The sequence below is a fragment of the Pogoniulus pusillus genome, chromosome 10 (assembly GCF_015220805.1).
Source record: "Pogoniulus pusillus isolate bPogPus1 chromosome 10, bPogPus1.pri, whole genome shotgun sequence".
Lineage (NCBI taxonomy): Eukaryota > Metazoa > Chordata > Aves > Piciformes > Lybiidae > Pogoniulus > Pogoniulus pusillus.
The window spans coordinates 33,108,214-33,126,414 of NC_087273.1; the positions used below are offsets into that span (position 1 = coordinate 33,108,214).

At 48.6% G+C, this 18,201-nt stretch overlaps 1 protein-coding gene across 2 annotated transcripts in view; it reads left to right on the forward strand.

Annotated features, from left to right (window-relative positions):
- Positions 1-18,201, forward strand: part of ARHGAP28 (Rho GTPase activating protein 28) — a 109,203-nt gene that overhangs the window by 81,675 nt on the left and 9,327 nt on the right. For both annotated transcript variants that reach the window (XM_064150175.1, XM_064150176.1), the window contains exons 6-11: positions 73-238; positions 1,425-1,516; positions 4,114-4,191; positions 9,719-9,881; positions 13,904-13,986; positions 16,467-16,664. In XM_064150175.1, coding sequence (XP_064006245.1) covers positions 73-238; positions 1,425-1,516; positions 4,114-4,191; positions 9,719-9,881; positions 13,904-13,986; positions 16,467-16,664 — 780 coding nt within the window. The remainder of the gene's footprint in view (positions 1-72; positions 239-1,424; positions 1,517-4,113; positions 4,192-9,718; positions 9,882-13,903; positions 13,987-16,466; positions 16,665-18,201) is intronic.

The following is an 18,201-nucleotide window of genomic DNA, read 5'->3' on the forward strand; positions in this document are numbered from 1 at the left end:
AAACAGCTCCCCAAAATTGCTGTCCTGTACTGTCCGTGCCAGTGAAGTGTTCTGTGTGCGCCTCTGCTGCAGGAATTCGTTGTCCGGAGGAGCCGCTGCGGCCTGACGGAGGTTGGGGACCTCTCTGCTGAAGACATGAAGAAGATTCGCTACCTCTCCCTGCTGGAGCTGACAGCCTTCTACGATGCGCTGGGCCTGGAGCTCAAGAGGAACCGCGCCGAGAGGGTGCGGGGACGAGGTACTGCCTTGGGGCATCCCGGGGGCTGCTCCAGGCAGGCCAGCGGGGGGCTGCCAGGGTGATCAGGGCACTGGAACCCCATGAGGAGAGGCTGAGGGACCTGGGGCTGTTTAGTCTGATCAGGGGACTGGAACCCCATGAGGAGAGGCTGAGGGACCTGGGGCTGTTTAGTCTGATCAGGGGATTGGAACCCCATGAGGAGAGGCTGAGGGACCTGGGGCTGTTTAGTCTGATCAGGGGACTGGAACCCCATGAGGAGAGGCTGAGGGACCTGGGGCTGTTTAGTCTGATCAGGGGACTGGAACCCCATGAGGAGAGGCTTGAGGGACCTGGGGCTGTTTAGTCTGATCAGGGGACTGGAACCCCATGAGGAGAGGCTGAGGGACCTGGGGCTGTTTAGTCTGATCAGGGGACTGGAACCCCATGAGGAGAGGCTTGAGGGACCTGGGGCTGTTTAGTCTGATCAGGGGACTGGAACCCCATGAGGACAGGCTTGAGGGACCTGGGGCTGTTTAGTCTGATCAGGGGACTGGAACCTTAGGAGGAGAGGCTGAGGGACCTGGGGCTGTTTAGTCTGATCAGGGGATTGGAACCCCATGAGGACAGGCTTGAGGGACCTGGGGCTGTTTAGTCCGATCAGGGGACTGGAACCCCATGAGGAGAGGCTGAGGGACCTGGGGCTGTTTAGTCTGATCAGGGGACTGGAACCTTAGGAGGAGAGGCTGAGGGACCTGGGGCTGTTTAGTCTGGAGAAGAGAAGACTGAGAGGGGATTTACGACCTGTTTATAACCATCTGAGGGCTGGGGGTCAAGAAAGGGGGACAGGCTCTGCTCACTTGCTCTCTGTGATAGAGCAAAGAGCAATGGATATAAACTGCAGCACAGCAGGTTTCACCTCAGCTCAAGGGGCAACTTCTTTACTGCAAGGGTCACAGAACACTGGAACAGGCTCCCCAGAGAGGCTGTGGAGTCTCCTTCTGTGGAGAAGCCTGTCTGGATGCGTTCCTCTGTGACCTGAGGTTGATTGTATTGTCCTGCTGTGGCAGAGGGGTGGCCCTCGATGATCTGCTTGGGTGGCTTCCAGCCCCTGACATCCTGTGAGCCTGTGATCGGGGGGCACTGTTCAGGAGATGTGCAGGAGACTGCATTTTCTCTTTCTCACATTTCTTCCTTTTGATTTTTGAAGAAAATGGTCTGTTTGGGGTCCCACTCAACATACTGCTGGAGAATGACCAGAAGAAGGTTCCTGGAATTAAAGTTCCCCTCATCTTTCAAAAAGTGAGTAAAGCTCAGCTGCAAAGATTCACTTTTCCATCATAGGCACTGACAACCAAAGGAGTCATGGAACCATAGAATTACATAGGTTGGAAGAGACCTTTCAGAGCATTGAGTCCAAACACTAACTCGGCACTGCCAGACCATGTTCTTCAGCTCTGCATCTACCAGTTGCTTAAACCCCCCCAGGGGATTTAAGCATCCCTGGGCAGCCTCTTCCAAGGCTTGATAACCCTTTGGGGGAAGACATTTTTCCTTATGTCCAACCTAAACCTCCCCTGGTGCAACTTGAGGCCATTTCTTCTTGTCCTATTCCTTATTCCTTTCTCCAACCTTCTTACCTTGTAGAGTAAGAAGATCTCCCCTGAGCTTCCTTTTCTTCAGGCTAAACAACCCCAGTTCCCTCAGCTGCTCCTCATAAGACTTGTACTCTAGGCACTTCACCATCTCTGTCACCTTTCTTTGGACACACTCCAGCACCTGTTTAGCAGATAAAATAAGATACAGGCTTTAGATCCTCAGGGGTGCCTACTGATTGTCCATATGTTATAGCTTGAACATCTTCTGACAAGGAGTTAGAGTTTGCTGCTTTTGAGTGGTTTTATCTGTGCTGGGGATGTATTTCTGTCTTTGTGATTGTATGATGCCACACAGCAATTTTTGGGACACAAAGGTCTTGCTTTCCTTCTCCTTTTTCTCTTTAGAGAGCTAGGAAAATTGTGTGAGGGAGGACTGCAGTAGTGTAAGAGATGAGTTGTCCCAGGAGTTTTAATTTCACATGAATTCAGACCTACTGCTTAGCTACCATTGGTGTCTTCTCTTTGAGGTTTGCATGGCAAGACAAAGTCATTTATCAAAGTAACACAGACTCAGAGAATGGTTTGGGCTGGAAGACACCTCTAAAGGTCATTTAGTCCAACCCCTTCCCTGCAGTCAGCAGGAGGAAGTTCTTCACAGAGAGAGTGATTGGCATTGGAATGGGCTGCCCAGGGAGGTGGTGGAGTCGCTGTCCCTGGGGGTGTTCAAGAAAAGCCTGGCTGAGGCACTTGGTGCCATGGTCTGGTTGATTGGTTAGGGCTGGGTGCTAGGTTGAGCTGGATGATCTTGGAGGTCTCTTCCAACCTGGTTGATTCTATGATTAAAGGTCAGATGTTCCTCAGCTAGATAACTCAAATTGATGGTTCAGTGACATCGTCTTGGAGACATTTACACAGGCACAGGCACACAGGCTCACAGGGACTTGAAACTAAAACAAATTTCCCTATAAATACTGAAAAAATAGGAAGTGCTGTGCAGTGTCAGGGCTAAGACTGACACAACTTGAACATTGACATGACTTTGCAATCAGCTCCACTGTCAAGAGATCATGGGATATTAGGAGCATCCAACACTGAGGGCACGAAGCTGAACTGGTGGCAAAACCCCAGAGTTGTGTGATGTGTGTTAGGAAATGGTGGTGTTTTTTTTCCATCTCACTCCAAATCATACTAAATCAAAACATTTTTAAAATAGATAATAAAGAATTGGAATGGGAAGAAATTTCAGAGCAAAATGCCCTGGGATCACTTTCCTGTCTGAGTTCTCAGGTCTCAGAAATGCTATCTAAGAGACTTTTCCATTGTGCTCCTCAAGGAAAGACTTAAACACTGCTCAGAGGTTAATTTAACCACTGTGTTCTGCCCAGTCTGTCTACCCTGTATCCGAATTACTTGTTCTGCAGCGGTGCCAAGCTCAAATCAAGGGCAGAAGGGTCTAAACTCTGGAATCCCCAGCACAAGAAGAGCATAGAGCTATTGGAGAGGGGCCAGAGAAGGCCATGACAGTGCTGTGAGGGCTGAAATCCCTCTGCCATGATGCCAGGTTGAGAGAGTTAGAACTGTTTAGCCTGGAGAAATCTCCAGGGAGACCTTCTTGTGGCCTTCCAGTACTTTAAGGGGGCCTGCAAGAAATCTGGGGAGGGACATTTCCCAGGGGCATGTAATGACAGGAGCAGGGCTCATGGTTTTAAACTAAAAAAAGAGAGATTTACACTAAATGGAAGGGGAAACAAAATTACACTAAGGGTGGTGAGATACTGGCCCAGGCTGGCCACAGAGATGGTAGATGCTCCAATCCTGGAGCCATTCCAGGGTCTGGATGGGGCTGTGAGCAGTCTGATTTAGTTGAAGATGTCCCTGCTCAGTGCAAGGATGTTCAACTATATGATCTCTCCTTCCCACCCAAACCATTCTATGCTTAAGTGATTCTACTACACCGTGGGTTTTCCATACCCTTCCTCCTCCATATTTGAGGCTCAGGAAGATGGAGAACAGATTCAGAAGGTTGATTTACATGAGCTGGCTCATTTTCACTTGTAAATTCTATGCAAACTTATCTTTTCCAAGTCAGTTTCAAGAATACCTAGGCTGACAAAAAGTTAATAGTATTTAAGGGGCAGAGATGTGGTGCTGAGGGATGTGGTTTGGGAGGAGATGTAGTAGGGTTAGATAATGGCTGAGCTGGATGATCTTAAAGGTCTTTTCCAACCAAAATGATTCTATTTTTAAGTGCTTCTGAGTTTTCCCCTGGTTTACCTTTTTTTCTTTATTTCCCCCCCCCAGTTGCTGCTCAAGCTTGAAGAAACAGGATTAGAAACTGAAGGAATTCTACGAGTGCCTGGATCTGCCTCTCGAGTCAAGGTACATGCTCCTGACAGTTCTCTGTCTCCTGGGCCATGGGCTCCAAGGCAGTAACCCAGCACACAGCCACTCACACCACATGCAAATATTGATGTGTACAGCTCAGCATTTCTATTTCACAGAATCACAGAATGGCAGGGGCTGGAAGTGACCTCAAAAGCTCATCCAGTCCAACCCCCTGCCAGAGCAGGATCACCCAGACCAGATCACACAGGAATGCATCCAGGCACATTTGGAATATCTGCAGAGAGGGAGACTCCACAACCCCCCTGAGCAGTCTGTTCCAGTGCTCTGTCACCCACACAGCATAAAAAAATCCTCCTCATGTTCACATGGAACTTCCTATGCCTCAGCTTCCACCCATTGCCCCTTGTCCTGTCACTGGGCATCACCCAGCAGAGCCAGGCTCCAGCCTCCTGGCACTCACCTTTACATCTTTATGAACATCAAGGAGGTCACCTCTCAGACTCCTCTTCTCCAAGCAGCACAGCCCCAGCTGCCTCTGTCTCTCCTAATAATAGAGATGTTCTATCCCCTTCATCATCTTTGTGTCTCTGTGCTGGACTTTCTCAAGCATTTCTCTGTCCTTCTTGAACTGAGTGGCCCAGAACTGGACACAGTACTCCAGGTGCAGTCACACCAGGGCAGAGCAGAGGGGGAGGAGAACCTTTCTTGATCCACCAGCCACAGCCCTTCTAATACATAAGAGCACACTGCTGGCTCATGGTCAACCTCCTATCAATTAGGGAGCTTCTACCAGTGAAAGGTCAGTTTGGTTCCTGGGAATGAATAAATCCTGGACTATGTGCTCCAAGCTTTGTTCATGTCCTGCATGAAGGACAGGCTTGACACTAAGTCCAGTTTTCACCACTAGACACTAAGAGATCCTTCCAGTTTATTTCTGTCATCCAGGAATGCTGTGATCTTATCTCTGTTTGAGTTATTTTTCAGAAGCCCAAGGTTGCTAGACTGAGCAAACTTCAGATAATCATCTCACTCTGTGTAATTTTAACCTCTGTGATACTTTATATCTCATTTATCTTCCATGATCTTACAATTCCATGCTCCAAGTGAGAGAAATTTGGCTTGCATTCCCTGTTTGGCAGCCTCAGCTGCTGTGTTTTCACAGGCTGTGAATACAGGATGGTTGGTACCTGACAGCCTGACACATTATGGGGCAGCAATGCTTGCAATTGCTTCTCCAGACTACCTTGATTCCAGGAGCTGGAAGCTTTTTTCTGGGCTTAGTGTCTGCATCCTTCCCAGATTGTTGCTTACCTCTATTCTGGTTTGAGCAACTTAGAATCAGAGAGACATAGAATCATCAAGGCTGGACATCAAGGATCATCTAATGCCCTGCGATGGGCAGGGACACCTCACTCTAGAGCAATTTGCTCAGAGCCACATCCAGCCTGGCCTTAAAGACTTCCAGAGATGGGGCTTCCACCACTTCCCTGGGCAACCAGTTCCAGTGTCTCACCAGCCTCATGGTGAAGAACTTCTTCCTAACATCCAATCTGAATCTACCCACTTCTACTTTTCCTCCTGTCCCCCTAGTCCTATCACTACCCAGCACCCTCAAAGTCCCTCCCCAGCTCTCCTGTAGCCCCCTTCAGATACTGGAAGCCACAATAAGGTCTCCTCAGAGCCTTCTGCAGACTGAACAGTCTCAATGCTCTCAGTCTGTCTCTGTAGCAGATCAGCTCCAGCCCTCCGAGCATCCTCGTGGCCCTTCTCTGGATAGATTCCAGCATGTCCATGTCTTTCTTGTAATAGGGGCTCCAGAAATGGATGCAGCATTCAAGGTGGGGTCTCAGCAAATATTAGAATTGGTTTGGTTGGGAAAGATCTCTAAGATCATCAAGTCCAACTTTCAACCCAACACCACTATGGTCTTTCAACCATGTCCCTAAGTACCATGTCTACACATTTTTTAACACCTCCAGAAATGGGGACTCCATCAGCTCCCTGGGCAGCCTGTTCCAACTTTTTTTAGGAAAGAAGAACTTCCTACTATGCAATCTAAAGCTCTCTTGGTGCAACTTCTTTTTATGAGAGAGAAGAGACCAACCCCTACCTGCCTACAGCTTCCTTTCAGGTAGTTGCAGAGAGCAGTGAGGTTTGTCCTGAGCCTCCTCTTCTACAGGCTGCACACCCCCAGCTGCCTCAGCCTCTCCTCACAGGACTATGCTCCAGCCCCCTCACCACCCTTGGTGCCCTTCTCCAGACACATTTGAGTATCTCAACATCCTTCTTCAATTGAGGGGCTCAGAACTGGACACAGTACTCAAGGTGTGACCTAGCCAGGTGTCTGGCTGGGTTATGTGCAAGAGATGTGACCCCAGGAGTTCAGATAGCCCAATTTACCCACTGGCAAAGGCTGCTGGCAAAAACGAGATTGTAACATTAGATACCAACTCCTGAATGACTTTCTGCTTCCTTTTGTGTCCATTCCACTTCATTATGTGTGACCATATCTGAGATGTCATTTCCTTCCATTCATGGGAGCCTTGCAAACAGGTTTAATTTGTCAAAGCTTTTCTGACTGCATGAACTAAACCTTTCTTTTTTCCTTTGGTGCAGCATTGAAGGGCATTTCCCCCCAAAAAGCCTGATCTGAAATGTGAATGCTGCCTGCAATCAATTTTGTCACGAATGGTCTCACAGAAAAGCAGCAACACATTTCCTATGCATAAGGCAGTGTTAGGCCAGTCAGAATCAGGAATTATTTATGGATTTATGGAACTTAAGGAGAAACTTCTTTTCTCTGAGGGTGGTGGAGCCCTGAAGCAGGCTACCAGGAGTGGGTGTGGTGTCTCCTTCTCTGGAGACATTCCAAGCCTGCCTGGACACTGTGATCCAGGGCAACCTGCTGTGGGTGACCCTGCTTTAGCAGGAGGTTTGGATTAGATGATCTGCAGAGGTCCCTTCCAACCCCCATCATGCTGGGTTTCTGTGATGCTGTGATCTCTTCACACTAAAACAGTGTCCTTCAAATCTATTAACTCAACACATATTTGAGGAGCCTGTATTTTCTAAACAGGCTTTGAAGCTACATTCTGGCCCCACTAGCAGCCTTACTGATCATTTCCCACTCAACACAAATCCCAGCATGGTGGGGATGAGAAAGGATCTCTGGGAATTATTTAGTCCAAGCCCTCTGCTAAAGCAGGGCACCCATGGCAGGTTGATGAGGATCACAGCATCCACCCATGGCAGGTTGATGAGGATCACAACGTCCACCCATGGCAGGTTGATGAGGATCACAACGTCCACCCATGGCAGGTTGATGAGGATCACAACGTCCACCCATGGCAGGTTGATCAGGATCACAATGTCCAAGCAGGTTTAGCATCTCTTCAGAGAAGGAGACTTCATAGCTGCTCTGGAAAGTGTGCTCCAGTGCTCCAGCACCTTCCAAGCTTCTCCTCCTGTTCAGATGAAATCTCCTGGGTTCCAGTTTCTGCCCACTGTCCCTTGTCCTGTCACTGGGCATGGCTGAAAAGAGCACAGACTTGTCCTCAGGACTTCCAGACTTTAGATATTTATATGCTTTCATAAGATCCCCTCTCAGGCTGCTCTTCTCCAGGCTAAACAGCCCCGGGTCTCTCAGCCTTTCCTTCTCACAGAGATGTTCCAAGCCCCTCAGCATCTTTGTAGCCTCCAGTGGACTCCCTCCAGTGGTTTCTGGTCTCTCTTGAACTGGGGAGCCCAGAACTTGACCCAGAATTCCAAATGTGGCCTGATTAGAGCAGAGTAGGGGAGCAAAAGCTCCTCCTTTGACCTGCTGCTCACACTCTTCTGCTCTTCTTAATGTCTGCCTGGAGACCATTTGCCTTCTTGGCCTCGAGGATAGATTGCTGGTTCATGGTGCACTTGTTGTCCACCAGCACTCCCAGATCCTTCTCCACAGAGCAGGTCAGCCTCTTGTCTGCAGTGGTGCAGAGAGTTATTCCTCCCCAGGGTGCTACACTCTACACTTGGCTGTTTTGACACACACAGTGGTTCCACTCTGCCCAACTCTCCAGCCTGTCCAGGTCTCACTGGATGGCAGGACAGGCTGACAGATACTACTCTCACTCTGGTACCACCATATAGCGCTGAAACATGCATCAGTCACCCTCAAGAACTCGATCAGTCTGATACTGAGCAAAACACTGACATTGGAGCACCTAAAATGGTACAGTCCACCTGTCTTAGATGGTTCTTGGGGGCTTAGGTTCATTGGTTGGTGGTGGTGGTGGCTTTTTGTTGGTTTTGGGTGTGTTTGGGTATTAAGTGAGGGTTTTCTGACAGTCATGGTTTGACACTTTCTTCTTCTGGTAAGTGATTACACCTAGTTATACCTATGGAGATAAAATCTGGTTATAGCTCTCCTAAACCAGCCTTCCAAAGACAGGTAGACCTTACAGTGAAGCCATTGTGAGGCATTGGAAGAGGCTGCCTAGGGAGCTGGTGGAGTCAGCATGTCTGGAGGTGTTGAAATAAGCATGCAGACCTGGCACCTTGGGACTGCTTTAATGGCCATGCTGGTCTGAGGCTGCTGGTTGGGCTCAATGATCTTAGAAGTCTCTTCCAACCCAAATGATTCTATGATTCTGTAACTCTATGAATTGCTCAAGGCCTGTGGACTTGGATGCCAACAGACTGCCCAGCAAGTTCCCTGGCAGCAGGGAAGAACTGCCTCTCCTTTGTGATTTCAGGGTCAAGCCTCTAGAGAGTCTTTCACACAAAAAGAGCTGTAAAAAACTCTGTTGAACTGAATTTTCTGGTTCTAGCTGCAAGACATTGCACAAAATTGTCTTGCTTGAAAATGGTTCACATGGGTCACTGGCAGAAAATGGGGCTGCAGCTAAACCAAATTTAGTCTGAGTGGCAAAATAATTCCAAGAACTGGATTGATTGACCTGTTCTGAACTCCTCATGGTTGTACTTAAACCACTGCTGGTTTAGAGCTCCTTTAATTCATCCCTGGGGGTAAACCTGCTGTTTGTAATGAGGTTTCTGAAGTGATGTCAAACTGTTGGATCAGAAGGCATGAATGTGTCCAGAGAAGGGTGACAAAGCTGGTGAGAGGACTGGAACACAAACCCTATGAGGAGAGGCTGAGGGAGCTGGGGGTGTGCAGCCTGCAGAAGAGGATGCTCAGGGGGGACCTCATTGCTGTCTACAACTCCCTGAAGGGAGGCTGTAGCCAGGTGGGGGTTGGTCTCTTCTCCCAGGCAAGCAGCAACAGAACAAGGGGACACGGTCTCAAGTTGTGCTGGGGGAGGTCTAGGCTGGATGTTAGGAGGAAGTTGTTGGCAGAGAGAGTGATTGGCATTGGAATGGGCTGCCCAGGGAGGTGGTGGAGGCACCGTCCCTGGAGGTGTTCAAGCAAAGCCTGTCTGAGGCACTTAGTGCCATGGTCTGGTTGACTGGCTAGGGCTGGGTGCTAGGTTAGACTGCATGATCTTGGGGGTCTCTTCCAACCTGCTTGATTCTATGACTCTATGATTAAAGGTCAGATGTGCCTTTTCTCTTTCAGAACCTCCACCAAGAACTTGAAGCAAAATTCTATGAAGACACTTTTGACTGGGACCAAGTACGAAACAACGATGCAGCAGGACTGCTGAAAATGTTTATAAGAGAGCTGCCAAGCCCGCTCTTCACAGTAGAATATCTCCCTGCTTTCATCACACTAGTGGAAAGTAAGTGGGCATGGAGTTGGGATGGGCTGAACCAGATGAAATTAGAGTCTTAGCTGCATTATGATTGGAAAGTACCTTGAAGATCATCAAGATCAAGCCAGCACTGCCGGGTCACCACTAAACCATGTCCCTCAGCAGCACATCTACATGGGTTTGTCAATCCTCCCAGGGATAGGGACTCCACTGCTGCCATAAGCAGCCTGTTCCAGGGCTTGACAATCCTTCTGGGGCAGAAGTTGTTCCTAATAGCCAAGCTATGTACTCTATACAAGGAGCAGGTGAGAGAACTGAGATTGTTTAGTCAGGAGAAAAGGAGACTGAGGGCTTCAGTCTCTCCTCCCTAGTGTCAGGTGATAAATGAGAAGAAATGGCCTGAAATTGTGCCAGGGCAGGTTTAAGTTGGATGTTCCCTGAAAGAGTGGTCAGGCACAGACACAGGATGCCCAGGGAGGTGGTGGAGTTACCATCCCAGGAAGTGTTCAAGAAAAGTGTGGACATGGCACTTTGGGACATGGTGTTGTGGCCATGGTGGTCTTAGGTTGGACTCAATGATCTTAGAGGTCTTTTCTGGCAAAAACAATTCTATGATTCTATCATCCTAAACCTCCTCTGGTGCAAATTAAGGTCATTTCCTCTTGTCCTATTACTTAGAAGTAGAGAGAGAAAAAAAGGCCCAGTACATTGGCAAAAGCATTTGAATTTTCTGCAAACTCTTCTTTTCAGTTGGAAACCTTTTCAGGTGAGATGGGACAGGGCTTTGAGCAGCCTGATCTAGTGGAAGATGTTCCTGCTCAATGCAGGAGAGTTGATTTAGATGACCTTTGAAGGTTTCTTCCAACCCATTCTATTAGATCTGATTTATTTCTCTGGAGGCTTTTGCTGAGGTCAGACTATTCATACAAATTGCTGTGTGACCACAGAAAGCACCAGGCCATTGGGGTTTGTTTTCAGTGTACATAACACCCTCTAGCTCAGTACAGGTTGTTCACTTCTCTTCCAGGAAGAACACAGTAGCCCCTGGTAATACCTACTGATATCATTGTAAGCCCATTTCTGCTAGGACAGAGTGAAACCATCAGGGTGATCAATTTATCAGGCAAAGTCATACAGAGAACAGGAATGTTACATAAGGTTGTAGATAAGTTTTCAGTGTCTCTGTGAGGGAAAGGGCACAAGGAGGTGACCTCCTCCTTTAGCCATCATAGAATCAAATAATTCAATTGTTTGGGTTGGAAGGGACCTTTAAAAGTCATTGAGTCCAAACCCCTGCAATCAGCAGGGACATCTGTAGCTACAGCATGCTGCTCAGAGCACCATCCAACCTGACCTGGAACCATAGAATCGTAGAACCAAGCAGGTTGGAAGAGACCTCCAAGATCATCCAGGCCAACCTAGCACCCAGCCCTAGCCAATCAACTAGACCATGGCACTAAGTGCCTCATCCAGTCTTCTCTTGAACACCTCCAGGGACAGTGACTCCACCACCTCCCTGGGCAGCCCATTCCAATGCCAATCACTCTCTCTGCCAACAACTTCCTCCTAGTTGTAGACAGCAATGAGGTTCCCCCCTGAGCCTCCTCTTCTCCAGGCTGCACACCCCCAGCTCCCTCAGCCTCTCCTCAAAGGGTTTGTGTTCCAGGCCCCTCAGCAGCTTTGTTGCCCTTCTCTGGACATGTTCCAGCACCTCAACATCTCTCTTGACCCGAGGACCCCAGAACTGGACACAGCACTCAAGGTGTGGCCTGACCAGTGCTGAGTACAGGGGCAGAATAACCTCCCTTGTCCTGCTGGCCACACGGTTCCTGATGCAGGCCAGGATGCCATTGGCTCTCTTGGCCACCTGGGCACACTGCTGGCTCATCTTCAGCTACTATCCACCAGTACCCCCAGGTCCCTTTCTGCCTGGCTGCTCTCCAGCCACTCTGTCCCCAGCCTGTAGCACTGCTTGGGGTTGTTGTGGCCAAAGTGCAGAACCCTGCACTTGGCCTTGTTAAATCTCATCCCATTGGCCTCTGCCCACCCATCCAGCCTGTCCAGGTCCCTCTGCAGTGCTCTCCTACCCTCCAACAGCTCCACACCTGCTCCTAGCTTGGTGTCATCTGCAGACTTACTGATGCAGGACTCCATCCCCTCGTCCAGATCATCAATAAAGATGTTGAACAGGACTGGGCCCAGCACTGACCCCTGGGGAACACCACTAGTGACAGCTGCCAACTGGATGTGGCACCATTCACCACCACTCTCTGGGCTTGGCCATCCAACGAGTTTCTGACCCAGCACAGAGTGAATCTGTGCAGAGTGAATCTTCCAGGGATGGAAGCATCTACCACCTTTCTAGGCAACCTGAGCCAGTGTCTCACCACCTTCAGCACAACAAATTTCTTCTTTCTCCCTAGTCAAGATCTCCCTGGTTTATTTTAAACTCATCACCCTTTGTCCTGTCACAGCAAGCTATGCTCAAACATCTATCCCCACCTATCTAATCAGCCCTTTTAAGTACTGCAAAGCCACCAGAAGGTCTCTCCAGAGCCTTCTCTTCTCCAGGTTGAACACCCCCAGCTCTCTCAGCCTCTCCTCAAACCAGAGGGGTTCCAGCTCTTGCATTTTTGTGGCCTCTTCTGGATTTACTCTACCAGGTCCATGCCTTCACATACCTGAGTGTGCTCCTTATGAGTTAAAATTGCTCAGCAGCCTAGAGAAGACTGAACAGGAGATGTCTGTGCAGGGTAAAGCAGCTTCATTCCCTACAACCAAAACAGGATCCATGACTCACATCCTTTTTCCTCCAGATGATAGTTACTCATCCTGTCTTCTCCACTCCAGCTCTTTTAGTGAGCATTGGACAGCCATCAGCTGCTGAAGCCATGATATTTTGTCACTGACAAGAGGCTCCACATTGACCTAGAGTACTAGATTTGGGATAAGAACTTTTGAAGTGACAAGGAATCAATCTCCAATGGCACAAACATGCAGCAAATTACTAAAGAAGATTGACCCCAAAGTTTTCACTTGGAAAAGAGGACACTACTTGGTTCAATATTCACAACCCATTCTGTGCTACCAGGAAGAAACTGGCTGGTACTGAAAAGCATTGGCTCGTTGCTTTTTCTGGATAGAATTTTATGGAGCCTTGTCTCCCCCCTGTGACAGAGAGCCAAAATGATAAGGAAAACCAAAGCAAAGCAAAACAAAGTGTGCCCAGGTGGCCAAGAGAGCCAATGGCATCCTGGCCTGGCTCAGGAACAGTGTGGCCAGCAGGACAAGGGAGGTTATTCTGCCCCTGTACTCAGCACTGGTCAGGACACACCTTGAGTGCTGTGTCCAGTTCTGGGCTCCTCAATTCAAGAGAGATGTTGAGGTGCTGGAACATGTCCAGAGAAGGACAACAAAGCTGGTGAGGGGCCTGGAACACAAACCCTATGAGGAGAGGCTGGGGGAGCTGGGGGTGTTTAGCCCAGAAGAGGAGGCTCAGGGGTGACCTCACTGCTGTCTACAACTACCTGAAGGGACATTGTAGCCAGGTAGGGGGTGGCCTCTTCTCTCAGGCAACCAGCAACAGAACAAGGGGACACAGTCTCCAGTTGTGCCGGGGAAAGTATAGGCTGGATGTTAGGAGGAAGCTGTTGTCAGAGAGAGTGATTGGCATTGGAATGGGCTGCCCAGGGAGGTGGTGGAGTCACTGTCCCTGGAAGTGTTGAAGCAAAGCCTGCATGAGGCACTTAGTGCCATGGTCTAGTTGACTGGATAGGGCTGGGTTCTAGGTTGGACTGGATGATCTTGGAGGTCTCTTCCAACCTGCTTGATTCTATGAAAGCAAAGCATAAACAAACCAACCCCCCAACCAAAACACTTATGACATTGATTTTCTAGTTAGGAAGAAGGCTATGGTTAACCAGTGCCTAAACATGCCCACCTCAACTGGGCAATGGTTGCTGTGCTTCTGGAACTGCTGAGCAACAAGCTTTTTAGGACAAATCAGTTGCAACTGGGATGTCACAAGTATTCACTTTTCACATCCTTAGAAATCTCCAAGATCAAGTTACAGCTTCAAGCTTTGCACCTGTTGATCATGCTGCTGCCTGAAGCCAACAGAGATACAGCCAAGGTAAGTGCTTCCTTCTGCTGTCACCTGCCATCTGTGCTGCTTGAGACTTTAAAAGGAGGGGTATGGGATCTTCTTAGCAGTTGGTGCTGAGAGATTGCACCATGAAAGGATTCAACTGTGGTTTAGCATCATTTCCTTGAAGAGATGTTCCCATTCCTTGGCTGTCATTTCTTTTAAGAGCAGTTCAGAAGTTGATGCTGGAGGTATCCAACTTCTGGCCTCCGTAAATGGCTCCAAGACAGCATTAGTTCTGGAGCAGCTTTCAAGAAGGCAGAGCTTGGACCATTAAAAGAAGCTCCAGCTTCTGGGTTTTCTGTGTAACTGGAGTTCTCTAGGATGAAGTTAAATGAGAAGTTGTCCTCTGGGAGCTCATTTAGTCCACTTCTAGGGCTGAGGTTTCCAAGGCACCAGAGCAGGTTGGAGGAGGTAGTTTGAAGCCAAAAAATACCCTATAGAATGTCCCTTTGTAGCATGGATGCCAGGACCTCACCCTCTGCTGGTTTGCCTTACAACCCAGTGCCCACACCCATCTCCTACTTCCTGATCCAGACACAGTGGCTATGAGCATTTTGGGTTTCCTTGGCATCTCCCAGATCTAGCTGCAGCTATGTCCCGACCCTAAGAGACACTCATTGCATCTTTAGACTTGTTTCCACAATAAAGGGTGACCAAGCCACCTGGGAGCCTCCAGACATTTCATCAAGTCTCCTGCCCATCAGGATCCTGCAGATCCCCCATCTCTGAAAGTCACAGAGTCATAGAGTGCTTTGGGCTGGGGAGACTTTAAAGATCTCCTTGGTCCAACCTCCCTGCTGCGGGCAGGGATTCCTCCCACTCGTCTCCCAGTTTAGATATAGCTTTATGAGTCCAGGTGGCTTCTTCACCAGGGTTTATACAATCAGAAGAGAAAAGAATAACCTTCACTGAGGCATTTAGAGGGCTGCCAGTGCTCTGTGAAGGATGTGAGCTATATTAGTATAGATATATAGAGCCATATTAGTATAGATCTGCATACGTAGAACATATACTAGATGAGTTGTCTTAATTATTACCAGGCTCTCACACCAAAATAGAAGTGATGACAAACAAAATCCATCTCCTCTTGTTATCTCTAGTGAGATGTTAGAAATGTCTCCAACATAGTCCCTGTTCTGTGGTGCCTGGGGTTGTAAAAGTGTTCCAAGAGTGACATCGGGCTACAAAGGCAGGGGTTTTGCTGCAGTGGTGTTGCAAATGCATCTACTGACAGCCCCCAGCTCTAACCCATCCTATCCTATTCAGTCTCTGAAGGAAAAGTCTGAATACAGTGGCCAAAAGGGAAAAAAGAGTTTCCTTTGACTCTGCCATGCATGTGCAGCAGTGACGTCAATGCACAACCACCGAGCTCTGCTGGATCTCATTATCCCAGGGCAAAAGTTTGGGGGTTGCTGGCAGAAACTCCTCAGAGCACAGAACCATAAAATCATTTTGGTTAGAAAAAAACCTTTAAGATCATAGAGTCCAACCATTGTCTAACTACCAGTTCATATGAAATATGGGACTGGTGTCCATTTGGAGAGAGTTGGATTGTCCTGGTAATTGCAACACAAAAAGCCTTGGTCAAACAACATCAACCTGGACACCTTGAAATCTAGGAAGAAATTAACTGGTTGCAAACTCCCACCATGGTAGGGCTTGGAAGGGACTCTGGAGATCATCTAGTCCAAACCTCCTGTTAAAGCAGGGTTGCCTGCAGCAGGTTGCCCAGGGTCACAATGTCCAGGCAGGTTTGGGATCTCTAGAGAAAGAGACTCCACAACCTCTCTGGACAGCCTGCTTCTGGGCTTCAAAACCCTCACAGCAAAGACACTTCTCCTCATGTTCAGATGGAACTTCCTGGGTTCCAGTTTGTGATACTGCCCTAGTCCTGTTGCTGAGCACTGTTGAAAACAGTCTGGCCCCATCCTCTTTCCCCCAACCCTTTAGATATTAATGAGCACTGATCAGATCCTCTCTCAGGCTGCTTTTCTCGAGGCTGAGCAGCCCCAGGTCTGTCAGCCTTTCCTCTTCACAGACATGCTCCAGTCCCCATAGCATCTTTGTAGCCTCTGCTGGACTCTCCCCAGTGGTTCCCTCTCTAACTGAGAAGCCCAGAACTGCACCCAGTACTCCAGATAGATCCTCAGTAGGGCAAACTTGACCTGTTCCACTGCTACCTTTCTATCTTCCCTCTACCTCTACCCCAAGATTCAGACCCTTAGTGCAGACAGTCAACATAATGCATTTGGCATTATATTTGAAGTGACAGCTAATTTGTTAATGTGTATTTTGATAGCATTAACCATTCATTTGTGATTGTGCCAGCCAGTATCAGTTATCCAAACTAAAATGCAACCCACTCCCAAGTTCACCTCCCAGTGCAAGTAAGAGGAGGGTGGGAGCCAGACCTGCATTTGAAAAGCATTTTCTGAGCCTCAGCATCACAAGTCTCCTTTTTGCAGGCCTTTCTTCAGTTCCTGAAGAAGGTGGTGGCTAACGAGGGGAAAAATAAAATGAACTTGTGGAATGTTTCTATGATTGTGGCACCAAACCTCTTCATCTACAAAGGGAAACGTGCAAACCAACAGGAAATGCAAGCGGCCGCCACCACGGCGCACATCGTGCGGCTTCTGATTCGGTACCAGGACATCCTGTGGACAGTGAGTAGTCATAGAATGCTTTAGGTTGGAAGGGACTTCAAAGCTCAGCCAGGTCCAAACCCCTGCCATAGGCAGAGACACCTCCATCTAGAACAGGTCGCTCAAGGCTTCATCCAGCCTGGCCTTGAACACCTCCAGGAAGCAGCCACAACCTCCCTGGGCAACCTGTGCCAGTGTCTTACCACCTCACTGCAAAGAACTTCTTCCTAACATCTAGTCTAAATCTCCCCTCTGCCAGTTTAAATCCATTGCTCCTCTTCCTGTCATTACAACACCTTGTCAATAGTCCCTCCCCAGCCTTACTGGGAAGCTTTCTCTTCTCCAGGCTGCAGATCCCCAACTCTTGTAGCCTGTCCTCAGTACTAGAGGTGTTCCAGTCCTCTGATCATCTTCATGGGCTCCTCTGGACTCGCTCTAACAGTTCCATGTCCTTCCTGTGTTGATGTAATCACAGATCACAATATGGTTTAGGTTGGAAAGGACCTCAGAGAGCATCTCCAGCCTCCCCATCATGGGCAGGGACACCTCTGAGAATCACAGTGTCACAGAAACATGCAGGTTGGCAAAGCCCCTCAGGATCACCAAGTCCAACCTAGAACTTCACAAGATTTGCCTTAAGCCATAGCCCTAAGGACCACATACAAACGAGCTTTGAACACGTCCAGGTTGGGTGACTCCACTACCTCCCTGGGCAGTAGATGGTGTCTCCCTTTTCATGGCTCCAGCTCAGAGAAGTATTTTGCTATCACAGAATCCCAGCATGGTAGGGGTTGGAAGGGACCTCTAGGGATCAACTAGTCCAAGCCCCTTGCTAAAGCACCCACAGCAGGTTACCCAGGATCACAATATCCAGCTGGGCTTGGAATCTCTCCAGAGAAGGAAGCTTCACAATCTCTCTGGGCAGCCTGCTCCAGGGCTCTAACAGACTGAAGAAGCATCAGCTCTGCAGAAATCAGAGTAAACTGAGCTCCCTAGAATTAAAAGTTAGCTATTCTTTGCATACTGGCTGGAGGCTTTTATATCTAGGAGATAAGGTGACAAATACTCCTGGATGGAGATTTACCTCACCTGAGGCATCCTTTGTGGAACAAATTGCCCTCTGGAGGTACCTGTCATAGAATCAGAATAATTTGGGTTGCAAAGGACCTTTAAATATTGTCTAGTCCAACCCTTCTGCAGTCAGCAGGGACATCTTCAAGTAGATCAGGTTGCTTAGAGCCCCAACAACCTGACCCAGAATGTTTCTGTGCCACCAGGCTGGGCAGCATGGGCTAGCATCTCACCAACCTCACAGTAAATAGTTTCTTCCTTCTCTCTAGCCTGAATCTCCCTCTTTTAGTTTCAGCCCATCACCTCCTGTCCTCCCACAACAGGTTCTGCTGAAAAGTCTGTGCCCAGCTTTTTGACTGTTCTCTTTAAGAACTGAAAAGCCAAAGAAGGTGTCCCTGGAGCATTCCCTTGTGCCTAAAATTTGGTGCCTTTCTAGAGTTCCAATACAGTTTCTCTTCCCTCCCCACTTTATCCTCTCAACTCTGGT